This window comes from Penicillium griseofulvum, assembly GCF_001561935.1.
Source record: "Penicillium griseofulvum strain PG3 chromosome Unknown contig_91, whole genome shotgun sequence".
In the NCBI taxonomy this organism is placed as follows: domain Eukaryota; kingdom Fungi; phylum Ascomycota; class Eurotiomycetes; order Eurotiales; family Aspergillaceae; genus Penicillium; species Penicillium griseofulvum.
The window spans coordinates 1,047,098-1,069,745 of NW_024467450.1; the positions used below are offsets into that span (position 1 = coordinate 1,047,098).

A 22,648-nucleotide genomic window follows, 5' to 3' on the forward strand; every position below is an offset into this window, starting at 1 on the left:
CTACTGCATTGTCCTCTGTACCTCATACGACATAGATTCCGATCTCTGATCGACTCTTGATATCCCCTCATAGGGCCAGATAGTGCGAACTCTTTTTTTTATTTTCGGAAATGACGAGATGAGATCCCTCTCTAGTGTGGCCAATCAACTAAAGCTCGGAAAATGAATGTGATCACTTATCGGGCTGACTTAATCGAGGACTACGTATAATGGGCTATAAGGGCATTTCTGAGATCACTTGGATTTCTAGAGTCTAAGATATTATTGGTTTGAAGCATATCGTGACGTTTTAAAGCAATAAAAAAGAAGCCGTTCAATCGAAGCACCCTTGCATCCCATCACTTGCTATCACTTGCAGGAGCTTTAAATTTTTTTTTCTCCCGAAGACAGGGAAAGTGGATATTTTTGCATTAGACTCGATCTTCGGCTCCGTTTTTTTTCAGCTCGCCTGTGGTTTGCTGACGGACACACACGGGAAAAAGTTTTCTCTCTTTTGGTGGATACTATTGGAAGAACCAAGGAAGATGGAACAATTTAGAGGTAGGTAATTTCGCATATTTCAAGGGTACCGGGAGAGAGACAATCCTCCTTCCATAGAGCAGGGGAGACAAAGCTAGACCCAAGACAGGCGTATAGTAAGAAATAGTGATGAGTTCTGATAGGCGCTGGGTTGCTGCGGCAAGGGAGCCCCGGGCAACGAGGAAAAAAAGTATTTGGCCCCTAGCCAGAGCATGGGGACTGTCTATCTTTTACTCACTATGGTTACTACCATATTGCATACCGATCTAGTTTTCCCCATGAAATATATATTTTTGGTCTTTTTTTAATTTTTACCATACAGATTATACAGGTTCTTTAATAGGGAACTAGCTGTTTTAAACTCCCATACATACATCTGTTACTACAATATTACTATATTACGTCTATTACCTCTTTTACTCTAACTTACCTAGGTATCCTCTATTCCTAAACCTTTTAAAACCTTTTTTTTTTTAATATTAAAATTCCTAGTTACATGAAAATCGGAGCCGCAGTATTACTCAATACTTGTACATTCGGAGATCCTCCCCACCTGCGTTGCCCATTGCAACAAGCCCATCCCTTCAGCTTCACGGCTTCTTTCTTCAAACTGCTTTATTCCTTTTCTTTTCTTCTTAACTACTCTTGACAATCCTCGACATTGTGAGTTTCAATTTTGTTAATTCGGGTTTGTCGACATCCATATCATATTCTTGGACCTTCCCCTCAGTCCTGCAGCACCCACGAGCTTCCCCCGACCCCTCCAATCACCGACATATTTACCATATTCAACGCCCCCAAAATCCCCCGAGAAGCTTGCCATGGACCGATAAATCCTGTGTCTACAAAATACAACTCTCTTGCCGTTGGTGGTTAGGGTCTGGGACCTAGATTTTTTTTTCCGGAACTGGTTGTCACGGCGATCGTGGGGACCCATAACGTTGAAATTGCAAACGTGGAGACGTGCGTTGAGACTTTTTTTTTGAACCTCAGTTTGTAGGAACCTAGGACTGGGTAGGCAATCTGTGGTCAGGGCCTGATTTTGCCTCTGTTACCGTCTATTTCGGTTGCTTCCCTTCCTAGAAATTGTACTACGTCGGCTTTCTGGTCCAGTTGCAATTCGTCACTGGCCATGGAGCACTCTTCACCTCTTGCTGCTATGCAGCCTCCATCGGTCATGTTTGGTCATTGCTTTCGTTCAGAGGCACCGACTTCTTATTCGCTGGGTTCAATGTCCGGGTTTGGTGCGAACCCATTCAATTTCAAGGAATTGTCTATGAAGAAGTCTAGTTCGGATTACTTCAACATGAAACCAATTCGAGGATCTTCCCCCACAGCCAGTTTGGCTGCGGACCTTTCCCAGAACTTTCATATTGATCAGAGGTATGTGAAAGTTTTCATGTTCGTTTCATGAAGTTCAAAGGAACAAAGCCCGGCTAACTCTATATTCAGTCCCAAATTAGCCACACCACGACGGTCTTTGTTCACGGCCAGCATGCTTGGTCAAGCCAATGGACGTGGTAAGCAATGGCCACCTACAATGGTATGTCGGAGTAGTTACTGATACGTTATATAGATGATGTGATGACCACCCCGCCGCTCCCATCATCGTCACCAGCTCCAGCCATGGATGTTATGGAAATGTCTCCACTGCCTCACAAGCCAGCGTTTTATGTCACTACAGAGATCGAGATACAGTCTCCAACACCCGGGGGTAGTCCTATGGAGTCACCAATGGTGTCTCCTCTACCAAGCCCTCTGCAAGCGTCTCCAATGGAGTCGCCTCTATGTCCACCTGAGTAAGTGCACGTGATATTCAGCCAGCCACCGAAACTAGTTCAGCTAACATGGATTTCTATCTGACAGGAGGAAGCGGCCCACTTTCCTGCGCCCCAGTCTGGCTAGGAGTAAGGCTCAATCTTTCCAACTTGGACTGACTCGACCTGCACCAGAGAGCAAAGCACCGCCGTTCCGATTCGGAACTGGAGCGAAGACATCTCTTAGCACGTCCACTTCTCTGGAAGATATGTTCGGGGACTCGCCTCCCCATGAGCGTACTATCTCCCGCAACAACTCTTCAACTCACCTGGCGCCGCCCCGTATGCGGCCGTCACTTCACCATGCCCGTAGCAGCGGCTCCCCCGGCCATAGTTCAATCCGCAAACCATCTCATCCTTTGATGCGTCCCCGCAAGCAATGCCGGCGATCATTGAGCATGTTTGAGAACCCAGCAGATGTTATTGTCGACAAAGAGGCCAAGGTAGCGACAAATACACCCGTCCAGTCCATTAGTGACATTTCGAGTCCGCCCAGCATGAAGCTGCCTCACTTCATCCCTGAGGATCGTGCGGACTCTCTGCCTCGCATCGACAAAAGCACTCTTCTGGAGCTCATGAATGGCAAGTTCAACGACCAGTTCGACAACATTCTCATCATTGACTGCCGCTTTGAATACGAGTATGAAGGTGGCCATATCACTGGCGCATTGAACTATAACGATAAGGAACGTCTTGCCGGTGAACTGTTCAGTGCGCCACAGGCGCGCACTGCGCTTATCCTGCACTGCGAGTACTCTGCGCACCGGGCTCCCATCATGGCCAAGTACCTCCGTCACCATGATCGCGCCATCAATGTTGACACTTACCCTCACCTCTCATACCCGGATATGTACATTCTGGATGGTGGATACAGCTCATTCTTTGCTGAACACCGCTCTTTCTGTTTCCCTCAGAACTATGTCGAAATGAGTGCGAAGGAGCATGAATTTGCCTGCGAGCGTGGACTTGGCAAGGTCAAGCAGCGCTCCAAGCTGAACCGCGCCCAGACTTTTGCCTTTGGTGAGCAATCTCCCGGAATGGAGGACAGCCCAACTGGACGTTGCCGACTTGGCGACAACGAGCGAAACCGATACCTAAGCTCTCCATTCTCTCAAAGCCCAGTCCCCGCACGGACCCCCGGCCGCCGGATGCTTTCCTACTAAATCAACTCGCCAGTACCTTTCATTGTCGGTGTTTTGCATTTTCTTGCATCTTATGTTTTTTCTTGTCTTGTCCTTGGAGCGTGGTGTTTGGCTGATGCATTGCAAGATGCTTTACGGCGGCTTTTTTCTTTTCTTTTCACCCTCAACTTCCCTCAACCACCTCAGTCCTGCTGAGGTCTGATTTGTGTGGTATTCACCTTTTCCCTTATCTCTTTGATACCTGCTATTGGTATCGTCCTCTCCTTGACGGCCCTTGTTTACCTCAATGGGTTCATGCTTTCCTCAATATTTCCTTTACTTGGCATCTCGCCACATCTCTCTATGACCATCGCCCATGATCTTCCCCGGGCAATCGACTCTCATGACCCATTCGAATCTGAGTGTCCCATTTCATATGTCTATTTACGACCTCGCAACTTCGAAACCGAAGATGTGCACGAAGACGGCCTATCATCGCCAGATTTCCATTTTCTCTCATACCTCTTGTGGGTCTTTCCCCCACGAAAACAATACCCAAACGACGATTTACATCGAACATTCTGCCGACGCTTTGGCATCTCGTTTTCTCTCCGAACATTCTTTTGACACCACTATCGCCCTTTAATCCACTATTTGGTCCTTCTCTGTACAGACTTTCTATTGTGGAATAATCGTCATTCCTCGCTGTACTAAACTTGCATCTCGATGCTCAACGCCTGTTTTGCTGGTTGAATTCTTCGCCAGGAGCATTTGTATTCAATGCATTGTCCGATAATATTCCCCTTTGAACCGTGTCATTGGGGTAGTGCGGAGGATCTTCAGGATGTAATATTGCATCGAGAGTGATTTGACAGCTGTACATAACGAGAATTGCCTGTATATAGCAGGCAATCTCTCTCTGGATGTGTTTTCTCCTGTGAGATTTTAATTGGGACTGGAAAGGGTAATCGGAGGAGACGACTTCACAAATGTTTGATTTCCCTTTGTGAGAATGAAAAAAAACAATTCAAAATCATTTCAAACTGTAAAAATTCTTAAAATGATCGACAGAATCAGTTAATGAGGATTGTCGTTTCGAGTGTCTCTAGTGAATGTGATAGGCGGGAGAGCGGGAACTATGGGGTTTCCTCTCTCTGTCAACCCTTGTCCCTAACGAACTTTTGGCGTTTCAGCAATTTCGCTCTTCTCTCATTCTTCAGGGCTGTTCTTTCGAGCCCATTTTGGCTCTTTCGGTTTTGAAACACTGCGCCTCCTTGGATCCTGCTCTAGGGCCTTCCTCTCTCTCTCCACTCTCCATTCGTCACATTCTATTTTGGTACCTTGCTGCCTGTTCAGTCCATCTTGAAGGATTTATTTGCCCTGTACTCTCTGTACTCCGTTTATCTTCACTCATTGTTCCTGAATTTACTGCGACTTCGCATCTACTATCGCTATTATCGCTGCTATCGAAGGTTACTATCGCTATTATCGCTATTATCAGTCGCGCCCCGCCCCTCTCATTACCTCGGAACCCGGCACGATCGTACTCGTTTCGGGATACAGTTCACTCACACTGGACTGCGCCTAGTTTCATACTAGGTGGATATTTTCCAAGGCTGTTCTGCAGCCATTGAGAATCGGATGATTCCCTTTCTATACTTGCGCACTCGCTATTCATTTTCAAGATGAGTCCAGCAAATATTACATTATGGGCCCGAGACACTGTGAGTGATCTCGAGTCAGTTCCAAGCACATTTTCCAGCTGGGACAAATGTATGGCCAAATCGTACTGCAAGTGAGTCTGCCCTGTGGGATATACGCCCTCCGTATTTGCGCATGATCTGACATGTTAATTGGAAGGTGGCCTGTTATCGTTGGTATCATTGTCGGCGCGGTGGTTCTACTCGCTGTATTAGGTTGCGTTATCAATTGCCTTTGTTGCGGCTATCAATGCTGCAAATGCTGCTGTAGCTGTTGCTGTCCGTCGGGCAGGCGCAGAAACAAAACCCCTAAGCACTTTGATGACCCTCAGTTCCACCAGCCTCCGCCACCTGCAGTAAATCCGGTCTATCAAGCGTCACCAGCCCCACCCTCATACCGCGGCGCACAACAGAGAGCACCATCGTTCCGCGGCGCGCAGCAGACTGCGCATTTCGACTCACCCAAGACCCCGGCCGCTCATGTCAATGAGGACGCCCTGCCCGAGATGCCTACCTGGGCTGGTGCTGTTGACAAGCATGTTGAAGACCCAAATCATCGCGACGACGTCGAGATGGAGCCATTGAACCCCCCGGACCGAAAACAGGGTGCGGGTACACCTGGTGTCGCTTACTCTGACTATTCACCCAACCCAACCATGGGTGGGGCCGGGGCAGGATATAGAGGATTTGGGCCTACTGACCCGCATGCACGCCGGTCTCCCGGCCCTGGAGTAGCGTTGAATCCTGTTCAAGACCCCTATGGCCGACGTTCGCCGGGGATGCCTTCCCCTGGGGCAGCCATTGATCCTTATTCGAGAAGATCACCGGGCCCGGGGGCGGCACTTAGTGCTGCCCAGGATCCATACGCCCGACGTTCCCCTGGCCCACCAGTAGCGCTGGCTGCCTCCCAGGATCCGTACGGGCGGCGCTCTCCCGGCATGCCAACCCCAGTCCAAGCAGCTGGCTATGGCTCCGCAGCCCATGACCCCTACGGCCCGCGCTCTCCAGGCCTAACATCCCCCGTCGGCGCACCAGTCCACAACCCTTACGACCAGCAACAGTACAACGACCACTCCTATGCAGGCAATGGCTACCACGCCGTGACAGCACCTTCTCCCGTGGCTGCATACAAGCCCCACACCAACTACAGCCCCGTACCAATGTCCTTCTCCCCATCATCGGAGATGGACCATTCCGCAGCAGCGGCCCCAACACAAGGCTTCCAGCGCCAGCCATCTTTTGGCTCTAGCCAGTATCCCCCAACGTACACATCCCAGCCTCCATACCGCACCTTCTCCCCCGGTGCTTCTTCTTCGCCCCCTCCTGCTTTCTCAGCCCCCTCGCCTTCAGAGTATACTTCCTACAACCCCCACGCCAATACCACCCCAGTTCCTGAGCCTGACAACAACAGACCTCCGAGTCTGTTGCAGAGCGGTAAAAAGCCTAACTTGAATGCTTCTAGCAACTTTTGAGTATGACCCTTGTCGATCGAGGCGGTTTTATGAACAGAACGTTTCCTTTTTTTTCTTCACGTTTTTTGATACCATTCTCAAGCTGCATTTGTCTTCGTTCATATTACATACTTACATATCATGACCCCGGGCTAAATTTGGGCCTAGAATTATGATATTTCTTTTTTTCTCATCGTTTTACTCATTTGGGCTCTCTCGCTCCTCGGGTCAACTTCGCTCGACTCGTTTAATACTCATGTATGGCAACCTTTTTGGGGAAATGCGCTTTTCCCCCTAGCATAAAATGTCCCACTGCATGATTCATCTTAATAAAATTGATGATATCCCGAGCTTTGAGGGGTTCTAGATCGTTGATTGGGATGTGTTGGGCTTGTATGGATGCGTACATACCTACTACTACACAGTAGTAAATTAAACTAACGGCAAGGTATGGCCACTTGACTAGCCTCGCGCTAGGATCTGTGAATATGGCGTTGATTCTCGAGGGAGCGCGATCGTGGCCGCACCATGTTTTTGATGCTTTCCGTTTCTAGCCGATACACCCTGGGAAGACTTGTTAATATGTCTCTTATATGCATTCCATATAGACTCTGTAATTTGTGAATTCTGGCTTCAATTCTGAACTCATCTGTCTCATTTCATCATACTGTACACGGAGGAGAGAGCATTTCGAAGACGCTCTCCGTCGAAAAATCACTTGCAAGTTTGATCACCATCCATATCACACATTTGTCATGTACGAACGAACATAGAAGAAAAGGAACTTGCCGATCTCAAATTCACCCGTTAACCCTCCATGGCGAAATCGTGTTTCTTGAAAGCCTCCTTGAAAGCCTCCGCATCCTTCGTCTCTTCATCGTCCGTCTGCACACAATCCCTCCAGTTAATACGATCATCCAGGTAGAGCACCTTACCCATAACCTGACGGCCAAATTGCAAATTGAACCGGGTCTCCGGCAGGATCTTCATAATGATAACCTTCTCCTCTCCAGATTCAGTCTTCCAAACGCCTTTGTGCTCAGGTGCAGACCAATGATCGCCTTCAGCTTCGGCTTCATTGCCGGGGGTAGGTGTCCAAATAAAGACTCGGAAATAGTCGATCATATGGTGATTGTGGATTTCGTCGGGGGTTGGCACGGTCTTGAACGTCGAATATTCCAGGTTCTCGGCTTCCTTCTTGAATGCCATTTCCACAAGCCGGGAGCGAATCTGCTCCACTGGCATTGGCAGGAATTGCCAATGTGTGTGGATACCGTTCGAGCGGCTGACTTCCCAAGTGACAGCACCTAGCTTGCCTCCTGACCGCTCGTTCAGCATTTGATGCAAGGATTCACGGTACCGTTGCATCTCGGCGAAGGTCGAGGCTCGAGTGGCCGGGTCGAAGATTAGGTCGATGGTTGGGGAATGTTCGAAGGGGATGATGAGCATATGGCCTGGGAAGCCCAGGGAAGGGTAAAAGTCCTTTGTGAGCAAAGGCCCTTTGGCGGTGGTGACGTAACTCTCATTGCCGATTGAGGTGATAAGATGGGTAGCGATGTTGGGATTTGAGAGACAGAAGAAACAATTCTCCGGGCCTGGCGGGGGAGCGCGTTCTTTGTGCCGGCGTTGGTGTCCCGGGTCTCTATCTCTGTCATCGGGGACGTAGGGTGGGTATGACTTGCTTTGGCTTGGGAGCATTTTGCGCCTGCTTTGCACCGCCGACCAAGGGCAGATGGTGGAGCCCAAGGAAATACTGGTTGGGAAAGGTGCTGTTGGGTCCAAGTTAAAGGCATAAATACCATTTTTCGACGAGCCGAAAGTAGGCAATGAGATGAACCGGGTGAGTTGGTAGACCTCTCCACCATCCGCTGGCAAGTGAAAGAAAGGTTCACGCTCGAAGAAAGCACAGTCTGACCGAGAAAAGTGGTACCGGGGTTTCAGGGTCGCGCAAACATCAGCAATGCACTGCAATTCAGACGGAACAGTCTCCTTATTCCCAGAGACCACGCGACTAGATCCTAGACGGACATCCTTCGGCCATTGATTGGTGATAAGAATGTCGGTTTTGTGAATCCCGAACAGTGCACGTGCATCGGATTCACTGTATGTTGGCTGGAACTTGCCACTAGCATTACTCTCGGGCTTGGATCTACCCTCTGCCTCTCCCATGGTTCCACCGAGAGCAACAATACGGATACCATCTGTTGTCTTCAAGGTTCCTCGCTTGCCAAGGAAGAACAAGTTGGGGCACACTTCATCAGTTGCTTCAATCTTTTCGACCACTTGAGGAGGAAGTGGTCGGTTACCTAGGGTGAAGTAGGTCGGGCATGCCACGGTGATCTCCCCGTTTATCAAGGCGGTAATATCCTTGAGCTCATCTTCAGTCGCGCAATCACCGAAGACGTCACCAACAATGATCGCAAAGGAGAAATTCTGTTTCAGCTGCAGTCTGGCTAGCTTGTCGAACACGGGCCGTATCTGACCGTTCAAGCTGCCAACGACAATACTATATATCGATTAGGTTAGTGACTGGAATACATGTAGTCCTGAACATACATACCATTTGGGAACCATTTTTGGGTTTGTCTTGAATGGTTGGTTGAGGAAAATGTTGAAAAGGCTGATGGAAAGTTGATGAAAAAGGTGGTGAGAAGGTGGGAAAAAGGAAGAAGAGAGACCTTGGGAAGGATATTTTTCAAACACCCAAAGTGTCCAAAGATGCCACCAGAGATCAACTACATGCGACTAGATGCAGGATAGAACATCTTGGGTTCTCGAAAGCAGGAGCTTGGGCCACCTTATCAGCACGTGATGTCCGTAGATATCTGCGTCGGAATAAGGAAATCCCGCCCCGATGAACTTTTTTGTATTCCATGCGGATCAGCCAAAAAAAAAGTTACCAGTACCTTTCTCACGAACCGTGCTGCTCGTCAGACCCGTCAAGATGGTGGGGACTGGCTCAAAAGCAAAGCCTGTTAGGCGCCTGAAAACGGGCACCGAAACCACGAAAAACCATCGATTTGAGGGCTTTTCATCACGCATCACAAAGCTCAAAATCGACCCGATCCACCGCGTGCGCCGCGCCAGTTTCGGCGAAGATGAAGACGAAACATCCTCTTATTTTCGAGCTGCCCTCGATCACTGGTTTGAGATGAACCTTTCAGACAACTTTACACAATTCGTACGGCGTGTCAACCCTCTTTCGGAGAGCTTTGCGCAAGTTCTGTATCATGAAGAAAAGATTATGGCTACATTGGTGGAATTCATTGAAAAGAGAGACCAACTCTCCATGGAGCCGCTATTGAGCTTACTCGCGCAATTCGCTCGGGATCTGGGCGTCAAGTTTGAAAAGCATTTCGCTACGGCGGTGACACTGGTGTCGTCCGTTGCGGCAACACATCCCGATATTGAGGTCGTTGAATGGAGTTTCACCTGCCTTGCATGGATTTTCAAGTTCCTTTCTCGTCTGCTGGTGCCGGACCTGCGACAGCTGCTGAGCATTATGACCCCGTATCTCGGAAAAGAACGACAAAAGCCATTTGTGGCGAGGTTCGCCGCTGAGTCGATGTCGTTCCTTATCAGGAAGGCCGGCCTTGTTTATTACAAAAACAAAGCACCTCTCGAGACTGCTGTATCATTCCTCTTCGACGATATCTCGAAAGCTGCCGACGATAACAAGGATACCGAGAACTACAGGGAAGGTCTGATGACCATGTTTTCTGATGCCATCAGGGGAGTCAACAACGGGCTTCACTCAAATGGCATGGATATCCTCAGTTGTGTTATGAATAAAATCCCCCCGACTAGCGACAATCACAATGATCCCGCCGAGGTTATATTTGGGTTGGTCGTCAGCCTTATCCACGCCACGACCCCTGATACCTTCGGGCCTATTCTTGACACGGTCAAGGTTTATATCGAAGAGCGCTCAAAATCAACCCCGAATCCCAATCTCTCGGAGTGCTGTCATATAATGTTTCTGATTGTGACAACTCGTAAGGGTGTCAGAATTCAAAATTGGAAGATCGTTCATCAGATTCAGGTGTCCCTACTTCAGCAGGTGTCGGCATCTGATGTATCATCAGCGACGATATCACAGCTCCTTACAAGCGTCGCATATGCCCTGCAAATGTCCCCCATGGATGAGTTGCTACCTTTCCTTCGCCCTATTATGGACCTGGTGTCTACGGGCCCGCTTTCACAATATTTCTTATTCTTCTGCGCAACATTTTCAGAGTGGGGATCAGAACGATTCCAGAGCTTGCTTCTTTCGCCTTTCCAAAAGTTTATCAACTCATCATGGCAAAAGTCAGAGTGGGAGACTTGTTTCACCCTGCTTCGCCTGCATGAGGCTGGTTGCATCACGCCCGAGGCCTCGCAACCTGGCTACATTTCCTGCCCGGATGCCTTCAAATCTCGCATCACTGATTCATTGGAATACCCCACAAAAGACGAAGCCTTCTTGAATGCGCTAGTGAAGCTTCCAGCCGCTATCTCTTTGTTTGCAGATTCTGCCACATTATCTAAGATGGTTTCTAAGTTGCATAGTAACCTCCTATCGGCATTCCAAGATGGTGCAGCTGAAGGCAATGATGCCCAGACGAAAGGCCTGGTGTTTTTCCTTGGTCAAGGATTCAAGACCTATGTCGAACTTGCTAACAAAGTTGGAGAGCTTGACTCGAGTCTTTTGAAACCGGTTATCGCCACTGCTACAAAATTCTCCCGCCTGCCAGTCTTTTTGGAGGGTGCCTTTGCTTTTATTTCCTCACTCCCGGAGTCCGCGGACCTCGAGCATCCCACACTAGAAGCCTTTGCCCAAGATCTAATTGTGAATCTGGCAAGCCCCTCACACAGGCTGAGGCTGGTATCTCTTCAGATTCTACGGGAATTAGTTGTTCGCATTGCCAAAGATGATCCCTCTCCCGTGGAATTAGCCATAGAAGTTGAAAAGAGTCCGCTGACGATGGACTCCGTGAGAACCATCTCTATGCATATCCGAAAACTCGCAATTCTATACCCCCAAATTGCCCACCGCAGGTGGATGGCCACCCTGATCCCTTACTTTTGCTTCGGATTGTTCTCGAAGAAGTTGGCCCCATTGTGGGATGACTCTGCCGCTGCATTGAAGACTATCAGCGAAAATTCACAAGGTGAGAAGATTGTGTCCGATCTGTCCATCCAGTGGTTGTCAGAGCGGGATTCCGAAGCGCCCAGCGACGTTCCAGAAGAAGACGATGAAAGCTCTTTTGTCAAGAGCCACTTCAAGTGTTACAATGTTGCGAAGGTCGAAAAAGTAGTAGCCGCAAACATCAAGAGCACAGAGGATCCGTACCATGTCCTATCTCAACAATTCAAACAGGACCACACAGTCGCAGACATCCTTCCCGCTTGCCCGCGGACCCACGCACTTCGTGTCTTGAACGCTGCACCCGGCGTTGCTGAGAAACGCTCGCGCCAGATTGTTCCATTGTTCTTGTCCTGGGCATTGCGTGAGGACCAAGATGATGCGACTCCAACTGGCGAGGCGAACGTTGAAGATGCTGAGACTGATGAGAGTAGTGATGCGCAAGTGCGTTGGGGATTCCGGGATCGGTTATCCATGCTTGCCTTGTTCGCGCAGTTCCTCAACCCCATTGTCTTGTACAAGGCTCCTGAGGTCCATGCGGCAGTCCTGGGACTCCTGTGCCATGGTAACTCTGACCTGCAGAAACATGCGCTCAAAGTCCTTTTCACCTGGAAAGATCCGAATGTGCGCCCGTATCAGGAAAACCTGCTCAATCTCTTGGATGAGGCTAGATTCAAGGACGAGCTGGCTGTGTTCGTGCATGTCGGCGACGAAGATAGTTTAATTCAACAAGAGCACCGGCCTGTTCTCCTCCCCGTGGTCCTTCGGCTACTTTATGGTCGAATGATCTCTAAGGCTGGTTCAGCCGCCGCTGGCCAAGCCGGCAGACGAAAGACCATTCTTCGAACTATCTCGCACCTTTCAGAGCATGACTTCAGACTTTTCATGCAGCTCTCCTTTGGTCCTCTTGCAAACGTCCACGTTGTCAGAGACAATGAGTGCAATCCGACTGCCTTCCAGGAAGAATTGACAACCCCAAGAAGACAGCTTGGTCTGCTTAAGTTGATTGATACTGTCTTTGAGACCCTTCAAACCCGTATGACCGAATTTGCGTCACAGACGATGGATGTGGTTGTTTACTGTTTGGTGCGGGCATGCCGGGCGATTTACAACGAGGGTAGCGATCGCCCAGATGACCGCCTCTTGCCTGTGCTCCAAAATATTCGTTCAGCGTGTATTCGCTGTCTCAATTTGGTCTTCTCGATTGTCCCGAACCATGATTGGACTCCCTACGTCCGTATCATCTTCAAGGAGGTGATTGATAGCAGACTAGATCAGTTCCCCATTGAGACAGCACAGGGTGTTTCGGGCCTTTTGCGATTATTCCACACTTGGGCCGCTTCCCCAAGGTCAACCTTCTACTTGGTGCAGCACAATGACAAGGTCTTGACTAAGGTGATTGACTGTCTCGCGGTCGAGTCTACTCGTGATGAAGTCAAGATCTTTGTCTTGGATGAGATTCTCATACCATTGGTCGAGCAGTCTACGGGCAAAAAATTGCAGGAAGCCGAAGAGATGTCTGACTTCCCAGCCGACCAAATTAAATCCGAAGTCCTCTCTCCCTATCTGGAACACGCCCTCTTCCACCTCAGCCGTCTTCTCAAGAGAGGCCCCTCCAAACCCGTTCTTTACTCTGGAGTCAATGCTCTTTCTCTGATCGCACCCTGCGTCGAATCCTCCAAGGAGACCTCTAGTCTTGTTGGAATTACGACTTATCTGCTTCGTCAGCCCGCGGACCGTGTGAGCCCCAGAACTAAGTCTGGTTTGTTGAAGATTCTCGAACACTTTTTGCCCTTGTGGGACCCCAAAGAAGATCCCGAGCTTGCCCAACAAGTATTTGATGCAGTGTGTTCGATGTTCGACTACTTCAAGGATGACGCGAACAGAGAAACACTATCCCGGGTTTTTGGTGCTCTTGCTACCCACGATGAGAACCTCAAAGTAGTTGCCGACTTGTGTGCAGATCTCAACTCTCGTTCGGCTAAAAGACTTGAACCCGATTATGCGAGACGTTTACAGGCTTTCAGAACAGTCAGCGACGAGCTGTCTCAAACTTTGAGCGCGAAGCAGTGGAGACCTCTTCTCTACAACATGCTTTTCCATCTGAGGGATGAAGACGAGCTTGCTATCCGGTCTAGCGCCTCCTTTGGTCTGAGACGATTCATCGATAGAGCGTCCATGGAACCAGACGAAGAATTTGAGACACTCATCAATGACGTTCTGTTCCCCTCTTTGCAATACGGCATCCGGCAGAAGTCTGAACTTATTCGCTCTGAAGTCGTCGCTGTCATTGGCTACTTTGTCAAACTCAATCCCACGAGACCCTCTGTGCAGGACATGCACGTTCTTCTTGTCGGTGATGACGAGGAAGCCTCTTTCTTCACCAACATTCTCCACATCCAGCAGCACCGCCGGCAACGTGCATTGCGACGTCTGGCTGGAGACGCAGCTCAAGGCTGCATTCAGGCTAATAATCTGGGCACTATTTTCATTCCCCTCATTGAGCATTTCGTCTTCGAGGATGCTGCTGATGAAAACGCCCACAATCTGATTGCCGAAGGTGTTGCGACCCTTGGAGCTCTCTCAGAATGGTTGGAATGGGGCCAATTCCGAGCAAACTTCCGGAGATACCGCAGCTACATGACAAGCAAGCCTGAAAAGGAGAAGAACATCCTTAGACTGCTGGGCCGCATGTCCGACGCACTGTCTAGCGCAATGAACCGAAAGAAGGGGATAGAGAAACAGACCGATGGCGAAGTTGAGAAGATGGATGGTGTCGAGACTGATGGCGAAGTTGACAAGATGGATGTTGTTCAGCAGCCCATGTGCACGCTCGCCAAGACTGTTCCTTCTCTTGCGAAGGTTTCAACGGAATTGACCACAAACTTCATTCCTTTCCTGACCAAGTACATCCACCACAAGCAGGAGAAGGAGATGAGTATGCGTCTACCAGCTTCGATTACCACTATCAAGCTTCTCAAGATTCTCCCCGAAGAAGATCTGGCTATTCGTCTCCCCCCGGTCCTGCTGGATGTCTGCACAACCCTCAAGAGTAAAGCACAGGATTCTCGCGACACTGCGCGGAAAACACTCAATGAGATCGCCCTCCTTTTGGGCCCGGTTTATTTCGGCTACATCCTCAAGGAACTTCGCAATGTTCTCGCACGAGGATACCAACTTCACGTTCTCTCATTCACAGTTCATTCCATGCTTGTGACCACCACTGATCACTTCAAGCAAGGAGATTTGGATTACTGTTTGAAAGAACTGGTTGCAGTTGTGATGGATGATACCTTCGGCACAGTCGGCCAAGAAAAGGACGCTGAAGGATACACCAGCAAAATGCAGGAGGTCAAGAGCAGCAAGAGCTATGACTCTATGGAGCTTCTTGCTAAGATCTCAACTATCAGCCAATTATCCAACCTGGTTCGGCCTTTGCAGGCACTCCTCCGCGAAAAACTCAATACAACCCTCGTCAACAAGCTTGATGAGCTTATGCGAAGAATTAGCATCGGTCTTCTAAGAAACCCCGACGCCGAAAGTCGCGAGATGTTGGTTTTCTGTTATGAGGTTATCAAAGAGGCCTATCGGGACAATGCCCCAGACGCGGGCCCAGCTGCGCCCAAGACCAGATACGAGGAGCGATTCTTGATCCGATTGCAAGGAGCTAAGCGGGGCGAGCACCGGGGTACGACTTCTTCTCATGTTTACAAGTTGACCCGTTTCTCCCTGGATGTGCTTCGTGCTATCCTTAACAAGTTCAATTCGTTATTGACAGCTTCTAACTTGTCCGGCTTCATTCCTATCATTGGTGATGCGCTTGTCCAGTCCCAGGAGGAAGTGAAGGTTTCTGCTCTCCGATTGCTCTCTACTATTATCAAGCTTCCGCTGCCAGAGATTGATGAGAACTCACACGTCTATTTCACGGAAGCAGTCAAACTTGTCAAGGAGTCTCCTAGCACCAACTCTGAGGCGGCACAGGCCTCCCTGAAGTTGATTTCTTCCATGCTGCGTGAACGAAAGGACACCAAGCTCCGCGATGGACATCTTGCATACTTGCTCAAGCGTCTGGCCTCTGACATTGAGGAACCAGATCGCCAAGGTGTGACTTTCAACTTCATCCGCGCAGTCATGTCCAGGAAGCTTGTCGTTCCCGAGATGTATGAGCTTATGGATAACATTGCGACCATGATGGTGACAAACCAGACCCGGTCTGCCCGGGATCTTGCCCGCGGTACATACATCCATTTCCTGATCGAGTATCCGCAGGCAAAGAGTCGCTGGACCAAACAGCTCGCTTTCTTCGCAAAGAACCTGGACTACAAGCATCAGTCTGGACGGCAGTCAGTCATGGAGGCGATGCATGCGCTCCTTTCAAAGACCGGCCCAGAGTTGGCACAGGATATCATCAGCACTTTCTTCCTGCCTATCGTGCTCGCTATGGCGAACGACGAGTCTCCGGAATGCCGCGAGTTGGCGGGTACATTGCTAGGGGAGTTCTTCAACCGTGCGGATCGGGAGCAGATGAAAACCATCCTTACTCCTCTTCGCTCGTGGTTGGAGCAGACCAACAACATGGCCCTATGCAGTATTGGATTGCAGGCCATGCGGATCTACTTCGATGCGGAGCAGACTGAGAAGGATAAACAGGCTCGTTTCGTGATCAACATCCTCCCTGGCTTGATGAAGCCCGTTCTTGATGACCATGAGAACGGCAATTGGGAAGCTCTTTACTATGCCTTGCAACTTTTCACAAAGCTTTGCAAGACGGTTCCCACGCTTGCTCTGAGCCCGGAATGCGCTTCTATCTGGACTTCCGTTCAAGAGTGCTTGTTCTTCCCCCACACATGGGTCAAGACCTGCGCTGCAAACCTTGTAGGCTTGTGGATGGCTGATCTGGCCAAGACAAATGCCGCTGCTGGTTACGCTTCCCTTCCCTTGACTGGAAGTTCCGGTCTTGCCATCGATAAGCCGGCTATGCTGCAGCTTCTTCGCGCCAGTCTCCGCAGTCTGCGTACCCCAGGCATTGCCGAGGAACTGGCTATGCAGAGTGTGCGCAACACTGTTTTCCTTGGACGTTGCTGTTCCCAAAACGGACTCGAACTCCCAAAGCTGGCAGGCGATAATGTTGAATCCGAAGATGAGGATGAGGATGAGGATGCTGGTAGTGAAGCTGAAGGAGAGGCGAAGGAGGGAGCCAAGGTGGCATACAACAGATCTGCCATCCACTATATCTTCAAGCAGGTCTCCTCCCTTTTGCGGCGGGAAACTATCTCCGGCCGAGCAGAGGCCCTCATCCCCAAGACAGCCTCCATCACGCTTCTTGCCGCACTCATCCGCCACATCGAGGTTGACCAGATCCGTCCTTCTCTCCGTGTCATTCTCATTCCCCTGCAACACCTGACGGATCCATCGATCCCGGCGCCGCGCTCGTCTGACGAGACTTTCCAAAACACATACAAGTCCCTCGTCTCCAACTGCCATGAGGTCTTGGATCTTCTCCAGAAGAAACTCGGCACCACCGAGTACGTGGAACAGATTTCTAGAGTCCAGGCGGCCATCAAGGAACGTCGTGAAGGACGACGGGCCAAGCGTCGCATCGAAGCTGTTTCCGACCCTGAGAAGTACGGACGTGATAAGATGAAGAAGAACGAGCGGAAGAGAGACAAGCGTCGTGAGAAGGGCTTGGAGCACCGCGGAAAGAGACGCGGTTGGTAGAGGATTTGGCATCTATTCGCATGTCTCATGAAATGGTGTTATTGGCTTACAAAAATTGGGCGTTTCGGTGGAGTGGGTTACTATTTTATACCTGCATTGTATATACCTTTTCAGAACAATTTTATTTCTTCTGTACAAAGCTCTTACTTTCTCAATATGTGTAGTATTTTTTGAAGATCGACTTGTCCTTGAAATTAATGGGGTTGACTGAAAATTCAGTCGAATGTGATTCCTAATGTACAAAGTCCACATATATCCTTTTTCTCGTCGATGCTTGGATCCTGCCATGCTGAGAGGAGAGAGTCTTTAATCGCCGTTCATAATATACATGTCTATCCAACGAGAGAAACAAAGCCGACACCTGCTATGCACCGAATCAAGACCAAGCAGCAACCTCGCTTCAAATGAATTCAAGTCGGCTTATCATTGCGTGATGTCAATATTTCCTTGCCCTCCAAGTCATAACTCTTCACAGATCCATCCTCCCAGAATTCCAGGTTTCCCTCCGTATGGCCGTGGGTCAATGTCTGACCCTTCTCCTTCAAAATATCTTCCAAAGTTGTCTTCTTCTCGAAGAAGACACCAAGGTGATCACTCATGACATGACGCGAATCACACGATGGACATTGGATCAGGACAGTTCCACGGTGGTAACCGTGCTTGGACATGCGGTGCGCGGAGCGATGACCACATGGCTTGCAAGTGAATGTGATACGGTAGGCTTGCTCATCTTTGCGACGCTCCTGGTTCTGTGCTTCCCATTCAGCCTCTTGCTCCGCCTGGGTCTTGGGTGATCCGCTCTTGGGCGATTCGGTGAGAGGGCGGGCAGAGCCGGAGTTGTATCGGAGTTGAGTGTGTGCGAGGATGCGCTGCGAGCGAGGGAGAATATATGATGGGCGAGCTGAGTTTAGAGAGAGGGATTGTGTTGAAAGGAAGCGTGATGATTGTGTGCGCGCAATAGGAGTGTAGGATTGTGCTTGCGACAGAAGGGCATTCAATGGGCGAAGACCCATGGTGAAGGGGCGCATGGTGACGATATGTGAAGGTATTTGAAAGCCGGTAGATAAAGGAGTCAAAAGATGCTAGAGATATTTGCAATTCAGAAAGAAACGATTCATGACAGGAGAAAAAAAAAAAAACAACCAGTGAAATGATGATGCTCGGTCAGCGACAGGCGGAACTTTAGAATTTCCGGGGTTGGCCTCCGCGGAGTGAAGAGCGTAATTCTCCTTCACCTTTTTTTTTACTTGACGTCTCTATTCACTCATTTTCTCTTGGTTTCAGACTGTTTGTGCCATCAAAATGGCAGCAATGAGGGCTCGTCACAAAATTCGAGCTCCCCGAAGGGTTCGCTAACCGCGGGGTTAACACTGAAGCTATCCGCTAACTATACTTCTATAGGGAGTCTCCCATGCTAATACCGAAGATTTTGATTCTATATGGACAATCCTTTCATCATCATTGACTGAAATTAATACTAAAAATGCCTCAACCCTGGCATTCGAAGAGATCTATCGCCACGCCTACAAGATCGTGTTGATGATGCGGGCACCCGATCTTTACGAGCATGTCAAACAACTGGAGAAGGACTGGCTGAAAACCAATGTCCGAACCCTCGTTGTCGATTCGATTTCTTCGAGCCTTGTACGAATGCAAACATCCACCGATGCGCAGGACCAGTCGAGTGAGAGGAGGGAGGCGGGGGAGAAGTTTCTCACTATCCTGAAGGATGCTTGGGAAGATCATCAACTGGGCATGGGCATGGTCACTGATGTTCTTATGTATATGGTAAGTTGTTACGCTCTATTATGTTGCTACAATGCTCTAACTTCTTGCGCAGGACCGCATGATAGCAAGCCGCACGCACCCACCCATTTACGTTGCCTGTATGGCTTTATTCCGCGACCATATCCTACGATCTCCCGTCCGTGATAGCTCCGATTTGACTGTTATGGATGTGCTCGAGGCCACCATACTATTTATGGTTCAACTCGAACGGTCTGGCCACATCATTGAGCGGCCGCTCATTCGGCATTGCATCCAAATGTTGGAGGGTCTCTACGAAACTGCTACAGAGGAAGAGAGTTCGAAGCTCTACCTAACTGAGTTTGAGCCAGCCTTCCTCAAAGCGAGCAAGGAGTTCTACCAAGCAGAAGGGCAACGGTTGTTAGACATGGGAGATGCTGCCACGTTTTGCCGACTCGCTACCCAGCGGATCACGGAAGAGGAGGAGCGATGCCGGTACATGTTGTCGCTCACGACAGAACCTAAGGTCCTTGAGTTGCTTGACGAGCAGCTAATCCGGAGCAATATTGAAGAAGTCGTCAATCTCGAGGGAACTGGTGTCCGGCGCATGCTGGATCACGATCAGTTGGATGGGCTAAGGGATGTTTACATGCTCAACAAAAGAGTCGACAGTAAGAAGCAAGCTTTGACAAAATTAGTCAACACACGGATTGTGGAAATGGGCAAAGAAATCAATGCTTCGTCTATACTTTTGCCACAAGTACCAGTCCCGCCAGCAGAGAAACCCGACAAAGGAGAGAAAAAGCCCGAGAAGGTGAAAGATAAGGAGAAGCCTCAGAACCAGCAAACCGTGTCAGCAATCCGCTGGGTCGACGATATTCTGGGCCTCAAGCGAAAATTCGATGTCATTTGGGAGCATGCCTTCGCCTCCGACCAGGGCATGCAAGGGTCAATTGGGGCCAGCTTTGCCAGTTTCATCAACGCGAACTCGCGGAACTCTGAGTACCTCTCTCTCTTCTTCGATGAGAATTTGAAGAAGGGCATCAAGGGAAAGACAGAGAGCGAAGTAGACGTTCTCCTGGACAACGGCATCACACTGTTGCGCTACATTAAGGACAAGGATCTCTTTGAGACCTATTACAAGAAACATCTATCACGTCGTCTTTTGATGAAACGCTCCGTCAGTATGGATGCAGAGAGACAGATGATTTCCAAGATGAAGATGGAGGTCGGCAATCAGTTCACGCAACGCATTGAGTCCATGTTCAAGGATATGACCATCTCGGAAGATCTCACCAACAATTACAAGGCGTACATTGCGCGCAATGGTGATCCCGACCAGAAACAGGTGGACCTGGAGATCAATGTTCTTACCAGTACCATGTGGCCGATGGAAATTATGGCAAACAGAGAAGGAACGGCCCAACTACCTTGCATTTTCCCACGGGAGGTTGATACACTGAAGCAAAGCTTTGAGAGGTTTTATCTCGACAAGCACAGTGGTCGCAAACTGTCGTGGCAAGCTAGCATGGGTACTGGCGATCTTCGAGCCACTTTCGTACGGCCCAATGGCAAAGTCCAGCGCTATGAACTCAACGTGTCAACATACGCTATGGTCATTTTGTTATTATTCAACGACGTCCCAGACGGCGAAGCTCTCACCTATGACGATATCCAAACTCGCACTCGGATCCAAGACCATGACCTAATGCGTAACTTGCAATCGCTCGCCGTTGCCCCGAAAACTCGAGTTCTGAAGAAGGATCCTATGACGAAAGACGTGAAACCCACCGACCGCTTCTTTTTCAACCATGAGTTCCAGAGCCCCTTTGTGAAAGTGCGTATCGGAGTTGTCAGCGGCGGTGCGAACAAGGTCGAGAACCAAGATCAGCGCAAGGTCACTGAAAAGAAGATGAATGACGAACGCAACGGTACCATCGAAGCTGCCATCGTCCGCATTATGAAGTATGACCCCCTCCAAATAACCTCGTATATGATCCGACGAATTAATATCTGTCAGACAACGGAAAACGCTTACTCATTCTCAACTAATGACTGAGACTCTTGCGCAACTCTCTGCTCGCTTTGTTCCAGATGTGAATATGATCAAGCGCCGCATTGAGAGTCTGATTGACCGCGAATACCTGGAGCGAGTCTCTGAAGAGCCACCCACGTACGGGTATGTCGCATAAAGCCAGACTTGGCTCAGTTGATCATGGGATCTACCTTGTACCCGATCTACTCATTTTGTTCTACTTTATTCTTATGATTTTATGGTCCGGGGTGTCCTCGCATCTCGGTGTTTTTCAGGTTGTGCTTGCGTTACTCTGAGCTTAGCGATTGGCGTCTTCAAGGGATTGAAAGAAATGAAATGAAATGATTACAGAGAACTATCCGATTTGTTGTAATGGAAACTGCCTTAGCAGGACATGCATAGTATATCTCAACAAATCCTAGTCATAGTAAGAAACATAATATATCATAGAATGAACGCCCAACACCAGCCCAGGAACCGCTACTCCGCTATGATGAAGTCGTCTATCAGACTCAGTCCAAAAGACTCAAAAAGAAATCACAATAATTCCACCTCCCCTTTCCCCCAAGCCGCCTTAACCCCCTCCCACCTCACAACCCAAACATCCCCCATTCGCATCGTAACCCCCGTCTCATTCCCCTCCTCCTCCTCCTCACCCCCAACAACAACGGGAACCTCCGCCCCAAGACACCGAACAAAAACAACCTCCCTCAACTCCGGCCCCTGGATCATACTCGTCCCACCGGCATTATCATCCAACCGCCTCAGCTGCCGCGGAAATGCCCCCATAAACGACCCCGCATAATGGCTCGCCAAGAGCGTCTGGTGAGCATGTAGGAACGACGATTCCGGCTCCGAGAGCGGCGCCAGATCCGTCAGCGTTGATATATCCGGCACGGAGTCCTCGGGCTGTTGATTCGGGTTCTGCGAGGAGGCCGTTGATTGTGTTTGCGATGCGGGGTTTTTATTGCGCGAGGCTAGCAGGACCAGGTAATGCATGCTATATTTTGTTATTTTGGCTAGTCTGGCTCGCAACAAACTGCGCACTATGTATTGCGTGCGAGCGAGGTCTGTTTGGAGGATTGAAAGGCGGAGGTTGAGGTTGGGATTGTGCGTGTTTGCTGTTGTTGGGAGTGTTGACTCTGACGAGGCGGCTAGATCTTCGATTGTTTCGATCTGTAGGTATGTATTAGATTGGTTTTAGGGATTGATAGCTGTTGTGTAATTGCTGTGTACCTGTGTCCGCACGCGATCCATTATGCGCTCCATCAGTGGCGCCGGCCATGGTAGTACCTCCGACACGGCGCGTTCGGCTACCCAAAAGCGCGTGAGCAGCTGGTGGTCTAGCGCTGCGGACTCGGGGCTGGCGCCTGGGCCGTGGTCCACTGACGCGAGAATGTCGTCGATATCCATGGG

General features: G+C 49.6%; 7 protein-coding genes across 7 annotated transcripts; 4 read left to right on the forward strand and 3 right to left on the reverse strand.

Moving 5' to 3' along the window:
* Positions 1 to 1,750: 1,750 nt before the first annotated feature.
* nimT (putative tyrosine protein phosphatase MIH1) lies at positions 1,751 to 3,499 on the forward strand (the record flags this gene model as incomplete). The annotated part of the gene is made up of 5 exons (XM_040794399.1): positions 1,751 to 1,902; positions 1,972 to 2,039; positions 2,096 to 2,318; positions 2,386 to 2,426; positions 2,472 to 3,499. 5 exons carry the CDS (start codon positions 1,751 to 1,753, stop codon positions 3,497 to 3,499), a joined length of 1,512 nt encoding a protein of 503 aa, XP_040649649.1.
* A 1,643-nt stretch (positions 3,500 to 5,142) lies between these two features.
* PGRI_066860 (uncharacterized protein) lies at positions 5,143 to 6,629 on the forward strand (the record flags this gene model as incomplete). The annotated part of the gene is made up of 2 exons (XM_040794400.1): positions 5,143 to 5,252; positions 5,450 to 6,629. The coding sequence occupies 2 exons, from the start codon at positions 5,143 to 5,145 to the stop codon at positions 6,627 to 6,629; spliced, it is 1,290 nt and encodes a 429-aa protein (XP_040649650.1).
* Positions 6,630 to 7,415: 786 nt separating this feature from the next.
* On the reverse strand, positions 7,416 to 9,182 carry PGRI_066870 (CwfJ domain protein; the record flags this gene model as incomplete). The annotated part of the gene is made up of 2 exons (XM_040794401.1): positions 7,416 to 9,114; positions 9,169 to 9,182. The coding sequence occupies 2 exons, from the start codon at positions 9,180 to 9,182 to the stop codon at positions 7,416 to 7,418; spliced, it is 1,713 nt and encodes a 570-aa protein (XP_040649651.1).
* A 370-nt stretch (positions 9,183 to 9,552) lies between these two features.
* On the forward strand, positions 9,553 to 17,451 carry PGRI_066880 (uncharacterized protein; the record flags this gene model as incomplete). Its single annotated transcript, XM_040794402.1, has 1 exon — positions 9,553 to 17,451. One exon carries the CDS (start codon positions 9,553 to 9,555, stop codon positions 17,449 to 17,451), a length of 7,899 nt encoding a protein of 2,632 aa, XP_040649652.1.
* A 410-nt stretch (positions 17,452 to 17,861) lies between these two features.
* Positions 17,862 to 18,479, reverse strand: PGRI_066890 (Zinc finger, DNL-type; the record flags this gene model as incomplete). The annotated part of the gene is made up of 1 exon (XM_040794403.1): positions 17,862 to 18,479. The coding sequence occupies one exon, from the start codon at positions 18,477 to 18,479 to the stop codon at positions 17,862 to 17,864; it is 618 nt and encodes a 205-aa protein (XP_040649653.1).
* Positions 18,480 to 18,753: 274 nt separating this feature from the next.
* On the forward strand, positions 18,754 to 21,389 carry PGRI_066900 (cullin family protein; the record flags this gene model as incomplete). Its single annotated transcript, XM_040794404.1, has 4 exons — positions 18,754 to 18,798; positions 18,853 to 19,239; positions 19,292 to 21,162; positions 21,218 to 21,389. The coding sequence occupies 4 exons, from the start codon at positions 18,754 to 18,756 to the stop codon at positions 21,387 to 21,389; spliced, it is 2,475 nt and encodes an 824-aa protein (XP_040649654.1).
* Positions 21,390 to 21,769: 380 nt separating this feature from the next.
* sld5 (putative GINS DNA replication complex subunit Sld5) lies at positions 21,770 to 22,645 on the reverse strand (the record flags this gene model as incomplete). The annotated part of the gene is made up of 2 exons (XM_040794405.1): positions 21,770 to 22,408; positions 22,469 to 22,645. 2 exons carry the CDS (start codon positions 22,643 to 22,645, stop codon positions 21,770 to 21,772), a joined length of 816 nt encoding a protein of 271 aa, XP_040649655.1.
* Between the last annotated feature and the right edge of the window lie 3 nt (positions 22,646 to 22,648).